Source organism: Rhinatrema bivittatum, chromosome 1, assembly GCF_901001135.1.
Source record: "Rhinatrema bivittatum chromosome 1, aRhiBiv1.1, whole genome shotgun sequence".
Classification (NCBI taxonomy): Eukaryota; Metazoa; Chordata; class Amphibia; order Gymnophiona; family Rhinatrematidae; genus Rhinatrema; species Rhinatrema bivittatum.
In genome coordinates this window covers 691,005,136-691,020,032 of record NC_042615.1, presented here as the reverse complement: position 1 = coordinate 691,020,032, position 14,897 = coordinate 691,005,136, and the positions used below count along the sequence as shown (strand labels likewise).

The window sequence follows — 14,897 nt, the reverse complement described above, 5'->3', positions numbered from 1 at the left end:
GGGAAGAATGCAGACTAAACATTGTGTAGATGGGAACAAGGGTATTTTTTGGTGGGCTCATACCTAATGAGGCTCATACCTAAACAAATGAGACAGTTAATTCATTCTGTGACTTGGATCAAAAAAGGCATGGAAAACATAATTATGTGGTCATTTGTATTCATTTCTCCCCTTAGATTTCTAAACAGCCCTTTCTCTGACTTTGAATATCAATTAATTTTATTTGTTCTCTTTACTGTTGTTAAGCACAGCTTTCATTCCATTCTCAAAATGGGTGAATTGACACTAGCATTCTGAGGAGCAGACCACTCAAGGAAAAAATACCCATTGGTCCTGACTGTTATATGAGTTACTAAAAAGGAAATTTTTAGTAACACGGATGCCGCTATCACCTGGATGCCCAAGTTAGGCGTCTGATAAAGTGTCCAAAAACTGGACGCATCACAGTATAAATACTCCTCCACTGACATCAGCCTGCTAGTATTCTCTGTCTCCAGCAGATGGTGGATGTACATCTCCCTTCTGGGGATTGTTTCAAGTTTTAGAAGGAGTAATAAAAGGAAATTTTCCTAGCGTGTAGCAGATGGACTCAGAACAAATGGGTATAGTGTGCTCGTGCTAGCAGTTGGAGACGATCTGACGTCAGCACATAGTACATGTACCCCTGCAGGAAGTGCAGAAGCTCAGTAATTTCCGTCTCCAAAGCAGTTTGGAGCTACCTCACGCTCGCTGAGCGTTTTTTCCAAATTCTAAATTCATAGAAGAATCCTACCTGAAGACGAGCCCCGCACTCCTGCGGTGATACCCTCAGGTCCCTCCCTCAGTTGAGTTTCCCGAGGTGATTTCCGTGGTCCCTCGGAGGTAAGAGCCTCGGTCCGGTGGCCGAATCGCGGCAGGGACCTAGCCCCCGAGTGAGAAGGGCTCGGGCGCGGCATAGAGGCAGCCTCGGTCCCGATCTGTTCGCGGTGAGGACTTGGCCCCCGAGCGAGACGAGTTCGGGCGCGGCTTAAAGGCAGCGGGTGCACTTCCTTGAGCGCGGCGGTAACGGTAATCACCCTCTCCCCCCGCAGCCGGAGACCGCCCGGGTCGCAGCCGGGAAGCGCCGAAGATCAGGTAAGACGTACATCTTTACTTTTGCTGGTCTCCGAAAAGCGAGGATTAGCGGGGTCTGCCTACGTGGAAACCCGCCCAGGAGGTCGCCATTTTGCCTGCCTGCTCGCCGTTGCCATCTGCCCTGGTTCGCCGCCTCGATCTAGTGCACAGGCAACGGGCGCGTATGTTAGGCACCTGAAAGTAATTGGGCGCATAGCACATTGATAGGTGCACTTTGATAGACGCACATCTTTCGCGCATATTACAAAGCGCATACTTTCGGCTGGGAGCGCACCGGCGCATACAGATAACAGACGCGATGGAGCGTATGAGAGCCCATGGGTCCGCAGAGCCGGCACCTCCAGAATCGGGCATAAGAGCTCTAGGCCTCTGCTCAGCATGCCACCTCAGAGCCACACAGAGCGAGGAAGCAGACTCCCTATGTGCCCAATGTGAGGAGGCCCTGGGAGTTCCAGGCCAGGGCCGGTCCCAGCCCAGATTGATTGCCAGTTCCTCAGGGAACACCCCGGACCTAGCGGGCCGAAGTGAGCAGCCAGGGAACCCTAGAGACCTGGTGCCCCTGAGGCTAGAACCTGCTTCGCTCTCCTGGGTGGAATTATTCAAGGGGATTCACGCCTTTGTCAAGATGCAGTCTGATCCCCAAACGGACCCATACGTACCGGATGACCCTGCCCCTGGACCCTCAAGACCTAGGCACGGCCACCCGGAAGCCCCACTTATGGGGATTCGGATTGCTCTGAGGAAGAAGGCGAGCTCCCCGAGGAGGGAGAACTTCCCTCGGGGATAGAGCCGTATCGAACCATGAGACGCTTCTTTCTTAAGGAGGATCTACCAGACCTGGTCTCTCAATGCCTGTCGGAGCTGGCTATCCCGGGCCAAGACACCCCAGGGGAACCTAGAATGAACCCCCTGCTAGAGGGCCTGCGTCAAACGGCTCACCATTTTCCCCTCCTACAAGCAGCACAGCAGCTAATCGATCTGGAGTGGAATGCGCCGGAGGCCTCATTCAAAGGGGGTCGGGCCTTGTCTAGCATGTACCCCCTGGACCCGGCAACCAAAGAGCTGCTGGCGTGCCCCAAGGTAGACGCCATAGTTTGCGCAATTGTGAAGCGCACCACCATTCCAGTGGAGGGAGGGGCGGCCCTCAAGGATGCACATGACCGGTGCCTGGACGCCATGCTGAAACAAGCCTTTGAGGTGGCAGCCATGTCCCTACGAATTGCGGCCTGCTGCACCGTGGTGACACGTTCCTGTTTATCACAAGCCAGGAACAACACCCCGGGAGAAGAAATGGAATCAGCTCTCTCGTTCCTCACTGACGCTGCCTCCGACCTAGTCCGTACGGCAGCCAAGGGAGTGTCATCCTCAGTGGCAGCCAGGAGACAGCTCTGGCTACGAAATTGGTCAGCCGACGACTCCTCCAAGATGCGCCTTACAAGAATGCCCTTTAAGGGATCCCTCCTGTTCGGCAGCGACCTCGAGAAACTGGCTAACAAATGGGGCACCTCTCCATTACCTCATCTACCAGAAGACAAGTTAAGGAGGAACCAGCGCCCTTTTCCTAGGCCATCCAGAGGTAGAAGCTCTCAACGCTTCAACCCCTACAGGACTAGCTACCAAGCACCTCGTTCTCAGACCAGGAACCAGTCCTTTCGGACCAGGCACTACAAGAGGGGAACCGGCTCGGGTTCGGGTCCCGGCCGCACCCCACAATGAGAATCAGCCGACCCATCTGGGGGAGGAAGCCATAGGGGGCAGGCTAACCCTATTCTACCGCAGATGGGTCGAGATTACTTCGGACCAGTGGGTCCTCGCCATCATCTGAGAAGGGTATTACCTGGACTTCCTTCGTCTCCCTCCGGACAAGTTTGTGGAATCTCCTTGTCCACCCCTCAAGAGGGCGGCACTGGAAGCTACCTTGTGGAGGCTCCTGTCCCTAAAAGCCATAATCCCAGTGCCTGCACGGGAGATAAATTCTGGGCGTTACTCCATTTATTTCATCGTACCCAAGAAGGGGGGCACCTTCAGGCCCGTCCTGGACCTCAAGTCAGTCAACCGGCACTTAAGGGCCCCAGGCTTTCGCATGGAAACTCTGCGGTCAGTCCGAAGTGTAATACAGCCAGGGGAGTATCTCACATCACTGGATCTGTCAGAGGCCTACTTGCATATCCCAATCCATCGGGATCACCAGTGCTACTTACGCTTCAAAGTCCTGAAACAACATTTTCAGTTCCGAGCTTTACCCTTCGGGTTAGCCACCGCTCCGCGGACCTTTACCAAGGTAATAGTAGTGGTGGCGGCGTCACTCAGGAAGGAAGGAATTCTCGTCCATCCCTACCTAGACGATTGGCTGATCAGGGCAAAGTCACCGGAGAAGAGCCACCGGGCAACCAACAGAGTTATATCTCTTCTGGAAAGCCTAGGATGGGTAGTCAGCACAAACAAGAGTTCCCTACAGCCTTCACAGTCGCTGGAATACCTAGGAGTCCGATTCGACAGCCAGGGAGACAAAGTCAGCCTGACCTCCAAGAGGAGATCAAAACTCTGGAATCATTTACAGGCTCTGCTGAGCACCACCCGGCCCACAGCTTGGGATTACCTACAGGTCCTCGGCCTAATGGCGTCCACTCTGGAAGTAGTACCATGGGCACGGGCTCATATGAGACCATTACAACGCGCCCTCCTATCTCGGTGGAGCCCACGATTACAGAATTACACCGTGCATCTACCTCTACCGGCCAGGGTGCGGATTCTGTTACGGTGGTGGCTGCAGCCCGGCCACACGAGCCGGGGGTCAAAACTGTCCTCCCCAACCTGGACCCTGCTCACTACAGATGCCAGCCTGAGCGGCTGGGGAGCACACCGCGAAGAGCTAACCGCCCAAGGGCGGTGGAACAGAGAAGAGTCGGGGTGGAACATCAACCGACTAGAGGCACGGGCAGTCAGGTTAGCCTGCCTGCGATTTGCCCACAGACTTCGAAACAGAGCAGTCAGAGTGATGTCGGACAATGCCACCACGGTGGCATACATCAACCGACAGGGCGGAACCAGAAGCCGACAGGTATCCTTGGAAATAGCCCCCCTGATGGCTTGGGCGGAAGCAAATCTCCAGGACATCTCCGCCGTCCACATCGCCGGGAAGGACAATACCACGGCAGACTTCCTCAGCAGAGAAAGCCTAAACCCGGGGGAATGGCAGCTGTCATCCACGGCCTTCCAGATGATTGTGGATCAGTGGGGGACTCCGGGCATGGACCTACTAGCGGACAGGTCCAACGCTCAAGTACCCAGATACTTCAGTCGCAGGCGAGATCCTCTATCCCACGGGATCGACGCCCTGGTACAGCCATGGCCTCAAGGGATCCTGCTATATGCCTTTCCCCCATGGCCCCTGCTGGGCGCCATTATACACAAGATTCAGCGGCACAGAGACCTAGTTCTTCTGGTGGCCCCGGACTGGCCAAGAAGACCTTGGTACGCAGACATGAGAAGACTACTGGCAGGGGATCCTCTACCCCTGCCCCCTCACAGGGACCTGCTGCGACAAGGTTCCATCCTTCACGAGGATCTAGCTCAATTCTCTCTTACGGTCTGGCCATTGGGAGGGCTCGACTAAAGAAAAGGGGATACTCAGGATCGGTAATAGATACACTCCTCCGAGCACGCAAGTTCTCCATATCACTAACTTATATAAGGATCTGGAGAGTATTTGAAGCCTGGTGCGAAACGCGCAGCACCAATCCACATGCCGCTAAAATCCCTATCATTTTGGATTTCCTGCAAGATGGGCTTCAGAAGAATCTGTCCCTCAATTCAATCAAGGTTCAGGTGGCAGCGCTATCCTGCTACTACGGCCCCAGGAGTGACGGCAACAGCATTGCCACACACCCATGAAAGGAGTCAAACATTCGCCCGCCGCTGAAGTGGCCAGTGCCCCTGTGGAACCTCAACCTAGTTTTGGAATTCCTAGCGGGTCTCGCCTTCAGACCCCTCCAAGGCCTGTCCTTCCGTTTGTTAACCTTGAAGATGTGTTCTTGCTGGCCGTATGCTCAGCACGCCGCATCTCAGAGCTACAAGCGCTGTCCTGCCGCGATCCGTTTCTCAGAATCACCCCAGGGGCTATCCATCTTCACACGGTTCCTTCCTTCTTACCCAAAGTAGTCTCACACTTCCACCTCAACCAAACCATATCCTTGCCAACCATGGAAGGTTTGAAGAAGCCGGAAGAAGGTCAAATACTGCGCCATCTCGACATCGGCAGGCTGCTGTCCAGATACCTGGAAATGTCAGAAGCAGTACGAAAGACGGACCACCTGTTCGTCCTTCACAGTGGGAAGAGGCAAGGAGAAGCGGCCTCACGGATGACTATTGCTCGCTGGATCAAAGAAGTTATCAAAGCGGCCTACGTAGAAGCAGGAAAACCACCACCTCTACGGGTCAAGGCTCACTCTACCAGAGCTCAAGTGGCCTGGGCAGAAACTAGGATGCTGTCGCCTGCAGAGATATGTACAGCGGCAACGTGGTCCTCCATCCATACCTTCTCCAGATTCTACCCTCTGGACGTCCAGGCCAGGGAGGACACAGCATTTGCAAGGGCAATCCTAAACGGACCTCGGGCAGCCTCCCACCCAGTCCGGGAGTAGCTTTTGTACATCCCATTTGTTCTGAGTCCATCTGCTACACGCTAGGAAATGGAGAGATTACTTACCTGATAATCTTGTTTTCCTTAGTGTAGGCAGATGGACTCAGCATCCCGCCCGGCTGTCGATTTACATGGGGATTCACCGATTCAAGGTAAGCCATGTTTTCGTACATAGGGCATCCACCCTGCCGGGTGTCGACGCCTTCCGGTTGGGAACACTGGCGGTCTCCAGCTACTATCAATCGGTCAGGTTAATCATGTTCAGTTAATCAATCGGTCAGTCACACATATATCCATAATGCTTTTGCAAGGAAGATTACTGAGCTTCTGCACTTCCTGCAGAGGTATATGTACTACGTGCTGACGTCAGATCCGTCTCCAACTGCTAGCACGAGCACACTATACCCATTTGTTCTGAGTCCATCTGCCTACACTAATGAAAACGAGATTATCAGGTAAGTAATCTCTCCATTAATTCACTCTGCTCTTCTGCGGTGATTCCAAATGGTCCCTCCCCCAGCTGAGAATTCTTGAGGTGATACTGTGGTCCCTCAGATGAATGCCTTGGTCCAGTAGCTGTGTAAAAAAAAAAACCAAACAAACAAAAAAAAAAACAAACAGCTGAAAGGCAGTGGGTGCAGGAAGCCGAGCACGGCAGTGACGGCATATGCTCTCTCTCCCACCCCACCCCCCACCTCTGCAGCCGGAGATGGTCTCTGTACTCAGCCTGGAAGGGCTGAGCTCAGGTAAGGCTCATTTAAAAAAAAAAAAAGAAAAGATAGAGGAGGGATTTTGTAGAGCTTCCTCCGGTCTCTGTGCTTGGCGCACCTTTCCAACATTTGTTCCTGCCCCCAAGGGAGGTTAAGGGACATGGGTAACCTGGCGGGTCGAGCAGCCTTTCTGGGCTAGGCCCAGCTCTTTGGCTTTCCTCTGTACACATGTGGTACGCCGTGGTGGTGATTTCACATGCGTTTTCCTGCAGATTAGGCTGCCCTGTTCATGACTGTTGGTTCATGCAAGTGCGTCTGTCTCTGCGTCCAGTTTTTGGACAATTTAATCTGGATGCCTGCTTGGGCATCCAAGTGATGTTAAGAGTGTGCATACCTGTGCGCACAATTTGGGCCGCAATAGTTGTGCTCTTAAGTTTGGGATGCCTAAATTTTGGACACCTACATTTTCCTGTAGATAAGCAGCATGAGTTAGCCATGCAGTCTGGGTACGTCCTCCGTGCCACTAGATGGTGGAGCTCTCAAAGATCACCAAAGTCTTTTGTGAGGGGATCCCTCCTGTATCCTCCGTTCCTCCAAGTCTCTTCAGTCCAATTTTTTCTGTGCGACAGAGAACACGCGGAGCTTTCTTCTCTCTGTGAGAAAATTGTTTTCTTAAAAAAAAAAAAAATCAGTCAGCTTAGGATTGGCAGAAAACTTCATCATGCCTCATCCACCAGGCTTTAAATTCTGCCAATGTGGAAAAATGTCTGTCACGGACGGGCATCAGGTTTGTTATATATGCCTAGGTCCGAAGCATGACCAGGCTAACTGCTGGGACTGTGGACACATGTCCCCAAGAGCTGCCAGGATTGAGCAGCTTAGGGCATCGGGATCTTATGCCCCAGCAGAAGCCTCTCCAAAATCCTCCCCAGGCCCCTATCGACAGTCAAAAGCCCCCTCCCACCGTAGGGCAGCTTCAGCAGACTCTCCTAGACCCACTGATTTGGTGCCAAAAAAGCCTGTCCAAAATCAACGAACGGCGGCGTGGACGTGCCGACCACATCAAAGCACAGGCTTGCATCGAAAGCGTTGAAGCATAGCGATGCCAACACACAAAAAAAACATTGATGCACCCGTGCCTCTAAGGATGACCGCATGGAGCACAGTGCGCCAGATTTAATTTCCATCGACGCACCATCACCGACGCTGCGTCCACCAACGCACCAACTACTGGATCGATGCGACCAAAGCAGCCTTCCATGTAACCACGTCTCACTCATTCTACATTGACGCTGCCAATGCAGCCTGCTCTCAGACCTTACAAAAAAGCATACCTTAGGTCACCAGAGACCCAGGGAACCTTCTCCCTTGATACATATTGAATCAGAAGAGGGTCCATCTTCCCCACATCACTCTGATATGGCTTCATCCTCATCCGAAGTGTTTTCAGGACTGTCCATGGCATCCAGATGACGCATGGGTTCCAGCCTTCTGTATGAAAAGGTAGTTCAACCACGAGTTGACACAGTCAAGCCCAGATCAGCAGATTCGGACATATTACTGGCAGCACTTTCCCCTATGGGTAAACCGATACAGTCAAGACTACCCCCCTCATCGGGAATGGCTTCCCAGACAATTTCGCAAATATCGCAGATTCTATCTCAATTCTAAAAATCAGTAGAACAGCAAAATCGGCTACCAGCGGACAAACCTTCTGAGGCTCCACTACCTTCTTAAGGGCCCCGAACTCCGGTCCTTACGCCCAAGCACCAGCCTCCCACTTCATCTCCCCCGAGGGAACATTCCCCTCCTCAGTCTATCTCGTCTGATACCTGTACAGGTTACCCGTCCGATCCAGCAGAGATTCCACCGGAACCTGTCACCACCAGAAGACCTTACCTACTCGCAATTTTTCGAGAAGGTGGGTTGACGGCTCAATATACAAACAAAAAAAAAAGATTCCTGGGCAACTTGTCGGATCCTATACTCACTGCTTTTGGGACTGTCCTAAGATAGAGATATTCTGGAAGGATATTATAAAAACATGCTCGAAGATATGGGGATGCCTACTACCAGAGGATCCTGTTACCTAGCTTTTTGGGGTCTTACAGGATGAATCTTCAATCACCTCAGACCTGCTAGCATTTATAATGAAGGCAGCGATTGTAGGGAAGAAAGTTATTTTGGCTGGTTGGCTTACGAACAATGCGCCACACGTTGATCACTGGTTCCAGAAAATGCTGAATCTCAGCTCCCACGAATATCAACTAGCTCAAAATTCATCTGCCAAAAGCAGAGATAAAATGAATATGGCCTGTTTACCATTCTTCTCATATATAAGGCTGACAGTAGCACCTTCATAGACCAATAGAAATGACCACCAGGAAATCTTACAATCTGAAGTGGAAGAGGTTTTCAGTTTAGTGCGGGGGACACAGTCTGGATCCCTTCTCTTATCCCCCACTGGCGCTCTTAGACTACCTGTTGAGGGTTTACCTGAGTGCCATTGGAGCATTCCATCGGGGTACAGATGGTACCACAATCTTTTCCCATCTGCTTGTGGGGCGATTAATGAAGAGCTTGTTATAACTTAAGCCCTCCCACTTGCCTGCCAACAGTTTTCTGGGATCTCAACGTCATCCTGTCACAACTCATGATCGCTGGGGCCTTCCGTTCCATGGCATCCAGACGACGCATGGGTTCCAGCTTTCTGTATGAAAAGGTAGTTCAACCACGAGTTGACACAGTCAAGCCCAGATCAACAATAGGGGTGATGCTTCACACTCATGTGAAGTTTCTACCAAATATCATATCAGTTTTCCATATTAATCAAGCCCCATAGTACTACTTACATTCTTCCCAAAACCTCAAACATATGAAAGCAAGAAAGCCCTTCATACCTTAGACTGTAAATAGGCCTTAGTTTACTACAAGAGTAGAACTCAGCTTCATTGTCAGTCTTCTCAACTCTCTTAGTATGTGATAATGCCAATAGACTGGGCATAGCGGCAGCCCAAACATACAATGTCCAATTGGCTAACAGAATGCATCTTATACAGCTATAGACTAGCAGGCCCTCAAATTACCGACACCATCAGGGCTCATCAAGTTAGGGCCAGGGCTGAATCAGTGGCTCATCTGCGAGCCATGCCTCTGGAAGACATCTGCAAAACTGCAATGAGGTCATCAGTATACACCTTTATATCCCATTACTATCTGGGCAATCTCTCAAAGAGTGACAGCAAATTTGGACAAGCAGTTTTGCATAGCCTGTTCACCCAGTAGTCTATTCTCCACTGTGGGGTCCAGGTTGCATATTCAGTAAATGCTCTGCTGCAACCCTCAGCTTGGGACTCCTCACATGTTATGGCTAATTCACTCCGGCTTATCGATGGAAATAAGGCGCTTTCTAGGCTGAATTAGCAATACTAAATACCCGCCTGTCTCTAAAATTGACTGGAGGGACTCATGAGGCAACATCTGAGAGTAGGAATTCCCACACATGCTCAGGAGAGCAAAAAGCTCTACTTGCTATGAGAGAGAGAGATCCGTTTGGTGCTGCTGGATGACATCACCTACATGTTATGGCTAACTCCTCCTGCTATCTACTGAAAACATTTACAGTAAGCAACTTGCTTTACATCATATTTGTTTTTTGTGTTGCTCAGTTTGCTTGCCTATTAATATTATGCTGCTTATAGCATTGTATTGCGTAATTTTAAAATAAAAACTTCTAAAATAAAAATTTACACTAATTGCTTCCATTATTGGCAATCTCAGCATATTGTATACAAGGCCTGGAAACTGAATTACTCTTTTATACTTTGAAGTGGTCTCTACAGAGCAGGTCAGTTTGAAGAAATTTTTACTGACACTGCCCATGCTCTACCTTCTCTCTGACTAAATGGAGGACTTTTGGTTTCCAGTACTGACAATCTAGCACTTTTCACAAGTCCAATAATTCACGAAAAATTGAAAATCAATGATTCAAATTTCTCAACTGAAACTTAGTAAATGAACCTTTATATATCTACATATATACTCCCTTCAGCCCACCATTCAGTCACTTCTCTGCTGCCTTCGAGCCTTGCCTATGAAATGAGCTCAAGTCTGGAAACTGGATTTCCCACATAGATCTGTATGACACTGTAGCTATTCTAATATTATATGGAGACTATTAGTGTTAACTTTTTTCTGCTATCACCGCAGTCCCTAAGATTATTTTGTTCTGCATTGATGACAGGACTAACTACAGTACCAGAGGATAACATACCTGAAACTTCAGTGAGAGATCCAAGGACCCTTGAAAGAGAAGATGGTTTAGCTGCACCCATTTCTTCAGGAACAGAAAGTATTGGAGGTATAAGGTTCTTTTATTTCTCACCTGCTTTAATTCTGAAAATGGAGCATAATTCAGGAGGCTAGTCAGCATTTTTTTATATTGATATTAATAGAGCATGCATGTGTATATGTATATAATATAGTGCTATATATGAGAAAGAAAATCAAATAAGTTGTACACAGTATTTTATAAGACATAGAAGGAATAGAAAAGAAATCACATACAAACAGGCTGATGAAGAAAGGTGCTTTCAATCGAGCGCACATTTTCTGGATGCAAAACTTACTGCCAATGCAGTAAGAAGTCTGCGTGCAGAAAATGCATGTACCTAAATGGGAGTCCTGCTTAGTGTCCTGGCATAGAAATCCCATGCAAATGAAGGCATTAAGCAGTATTCCTGGATGCAAACAGAGAGCATCTGGCCAGTGTGCCTTTTTTAGCGCTAGAAAGTACTTATCTGGCTAAATAGTAGTGACCCATGCCAGATAAGTATTGACTTATGCAGCTATCTGACAGCTGCTTCTTGCTGCCAGTTAGCTGGATAAATGCTAATTTATCTGGCTTAGTAACAGTAGCTTGTCAAGGATGACTCCTCCCTTCTCGAGTTAAAATGTGCATTTGGCATTATATGTATATAAAATCTGGGTGCTAAAAACGTGTGTTGAAAACGAGAGCACATTTTCTTAGTGTACAGTTTACTGCATTACTCTGAAAGTGAGGCATATCTCTACCCTGAAAAGTTTATAATCATGGTTCCCAGTTAACCACAATGCTGCAGTAACAGCTGCAGAACTTCAGTGGCAGCAGAATCATAACAAATTGTTCTCCATTCATTGCCCTAGCTTGTTCCTGCCCCCTTGGCTTCACTGCAGCTCTACTCTTAGGCTAGAGCTATAGCTATGAGTTTACTTTTTGTATGCAGTCTTCAGTTTAAATTAAAATGTTTTACAAAAAAAAATTGGAGAAATCACAGTACATTTTAGTTCTCTTGAGAATTCTCTTCATCAATGATTTATTTACTAATGAGACTATACTGTAAGGGCAAAGTACTTTTTTGTTAGAAAAGTAAATAAAGGTAAGGGAAAAAAGGTTGAGGTAAGTTTCAATGGAGTTACGCATGAAACTGTAACATACTATTGTAGCAATTTTCAAAGCCAATTACTCAAGCAGAGTGCACTTAGCAAGTAAATCCTATGGACAGTTCAATGGCATATATTGTAGCAATTTTCAAAAGCCCACTTACTTGAGCAAAGTGCATTTACACATGCAAATGATTTTTTAAATCAGGCCTACAGTGTTTAATAAACTACAAGAGATCTCAGAAAAAGGAAGAACCTATAGCAGTACCTACAAAAGCTAAGAAGCTATAATTCAGTAGTTAAGAGATATACAAATGGAAAAATAAATAGCTAGTCAAGTAAAACAGGGGAACAAGACCTTTATTTTAGACATATTAAGGACAGGAGGACGTATGAAAATGGGATTATAAGACTCCAAGGTGAAAGAGGAGAATATTGTTAGTCTGAAAAAGAGAAAGTGGAATTGATCACCAAATATTTCTGTTCCAAAATCTTCCTCAGTGAACATGGAATAGGACCATGGAAGACTGCCACAAATAGAAATGGAAGTGAGATAAGCCTCAATTTTCAGAAGGCTATGATTGTGAGGAGCTAGCAAAATTAAATTTAGATAAAGCAATGGAGCCAGATTAGATACATCCAAGGGTATAAAGGAAACTTAGAAGTTCTGGCAGCTTTGCTATTTGACCTTTTCAATGCTTCATTAGAATCAGGAGTGGCTTAAAAGGATTGGAGACAGGCAGATGTAGTTCCTCTTTACAAAGTGTAAGCAAGGAGAAGTCCGACAACTACAGGCCAGTTAGACCTCTATGGTGAGTAAATTAATGGAATCACTCCTAAAAGAGAGTATCCGAAGCAGCATAGTTTTACCCAAGATAGGACTTGTCAGACGAATTTAATCAATTTCTTTGACTGGATGACCATAGAGAGAGATCATAGGATAGCTCTAGGTGTAGTACACTTGGTTTCAGCAAGATGTTAACATGGTTCTCTATAGATGGCTTATAAACAAACTAAATGTCCTAGGTATGAGCCTTAAAGTGACTGACTGGGATAGAAACCGGTTGGCTGAATAGTGACAAAGGATAATGGTAAACAGAATTCACTCTGAGGAAAAGGAGGGTTTACCAATGTTGTGCCGCAGGGATTGATGCCTGTCTGGTCCAATCTATTCAACATTTTTGTCAATATTGAAGAAGGGCTATGGGAAAAGGTTTGCCTTTATGCAAATCATACCAAAATCTGCAACCTGGTAGGTGTGGAAATTGTGAAGTGGGATTAGTGAAGTTTGAGGAATGGTCTAGAATGTAGCAGCTAAGCTTTAATGTGAAAAAAATGCAGAATAATACATTTGGATTGCAAAACCCAAGAGGTAGATTTTAAAAGCATTGCGCACGCAAAAACATCCACGTATGCGCATATGCAAGCCTTGCGCGAGCAACGCAAATTTTAAGAATCTGCAAAGTACGCTCGTATATACCCATTCGCGTATCAAGAATAAGGGGGTGGAAAAGGGGCGAAGCTAAGAACTATGCACGTAACTCCGAATTTTTAAAAAGCTGATCATGGCGCACATCCATGTGTTATCTGCGTAACTTTGCTGCAGGTCCTGATGAGCAAGTCTAGAGATCTCAAGTTTTAGGGCTTTCAGCACAGCGCAAAAGTTTGCGGTCAGGTGGGGGGCTTACAGGATGAAGAATCAGAGGGGTCTTGAAGACCTCAATATCAACTGGATAAACTGATGAACTAATTGGAAAAACTGGTTTTTCCCTCGTGCAAGCATGTTTTAAAATCCGCCTGCATACATATGTAAAAGCTGCTAAAGCCCTAACAGAAATACCCGTGGGGCATTTACTTGAGTCGCTTAAGATTACGTGCACACATACGCGTGGCGGGGAGATTTTAAAGGATATGTGCGTACTTGCACATACAATATACAATTGCAGCATATCTCCATTCATGTGCTGATATGTACGTTTATGGGCACACACGCGTTTCTTTTAAAATTAGCCATCAAGTGAGAAGTACAGAGAATGAAGTTCTTCTGTATACAAATCAGGAGTGGGATCTGGGGGTGAATTTATCCGATTATCTTAAAATGGCCAACAGATAAACAACATCAACAACCAACCATCAAGGAAACTCCCTGATGCGTGGTAATGTGCGTTTGCTGTATCTGAGGGAACTCTTTGTGATCCCCTCTTTTAATAGCTACCAGCTTTATTCTTCAAATTATTTTATTTTTTATTATTTTTCTTTTCTTAATTTTTTAATAATGCAACCCGGTATTTCTTGTTCAACAATGAACCGTGTCTGTAGCTTTCATTTAAGTAAATGTCCTCCCCCTGGTGGTCTACATGACCTTATTCAGCGTTCCCGCTCTTTCATATGAATACTAATCGGTTCTGCCCGAACTCCTGTGCTTCTATAAGGTCGAAGTCGCCTGCCCGACACCGGCCGTGTTTCGACTGCTTGTCAGCTTCAGGGACCATGGAGGGATCTTATTTACCATCCTATGGCTCACACCTTCCACCGCCTTGAGGTTTAAACACCCTGCAGAAGTTTGAACCATGGGATGGTAAATAAGATTCTATGTTACTCGACCATAGTCATTTTACTTTAATATTAAATAAACTATTTGCACATTAAGCACCTTGTTTAATTATTTAAAAGTTCTGTCCATCAATTTTATTCACTTAAGGTACTCCTTCTTCCAAAGCACTCTCTCCCCCATCAATCCCTCTCCCATGCAAGACTGGATCCCTCACAACTTCACCACCCACTAACCTTGCCACTATTCTTACTAGGTAAACTCTCTTCCAAACCACCTTCCCTCCTAGTCTCTCACCCCTACTCCCTCCCTTGTGATAAGTTGTGTTCATCACAGCACACCCCACTTCCTTCCCCTTTCTAAACTGTTCACTATTTTAAAACTCCTAAAACTAACTCAACTTCTGTCTCCCCTTCCCAACATCCTGTTTAATTGCTGAAGTCTAACAAAATAAAGGACA

General features: G+C 47.3%; 1 protein-coding gene across 4 annotated transcripts in view; it reads left to right on the top strand.

The window, feature by feature from the left end:
* Nucleotides 1-14,897, top strand: part of POC5 (POC5 centriolar protein) — a 189,089-nt gene that overhangs the window by 64,235 nt on the left and 109,957 nt on the right. For all 4 annotated transcript variants that reach the window (XM_029575225.1, XM_029575207.1, XM_029575232.1 and 1 more), the window contains one exon: nucleotides 10,709-10,825. In XM_029575225.1, coding sequence (XP_029431085.1) covers nucleotides 10,709-10,825 — 117 coding nt within the window. The remainder of the gene's footprint in view (nucleotides 1-10,708; nucleotides 10,826-14,897) is intronic.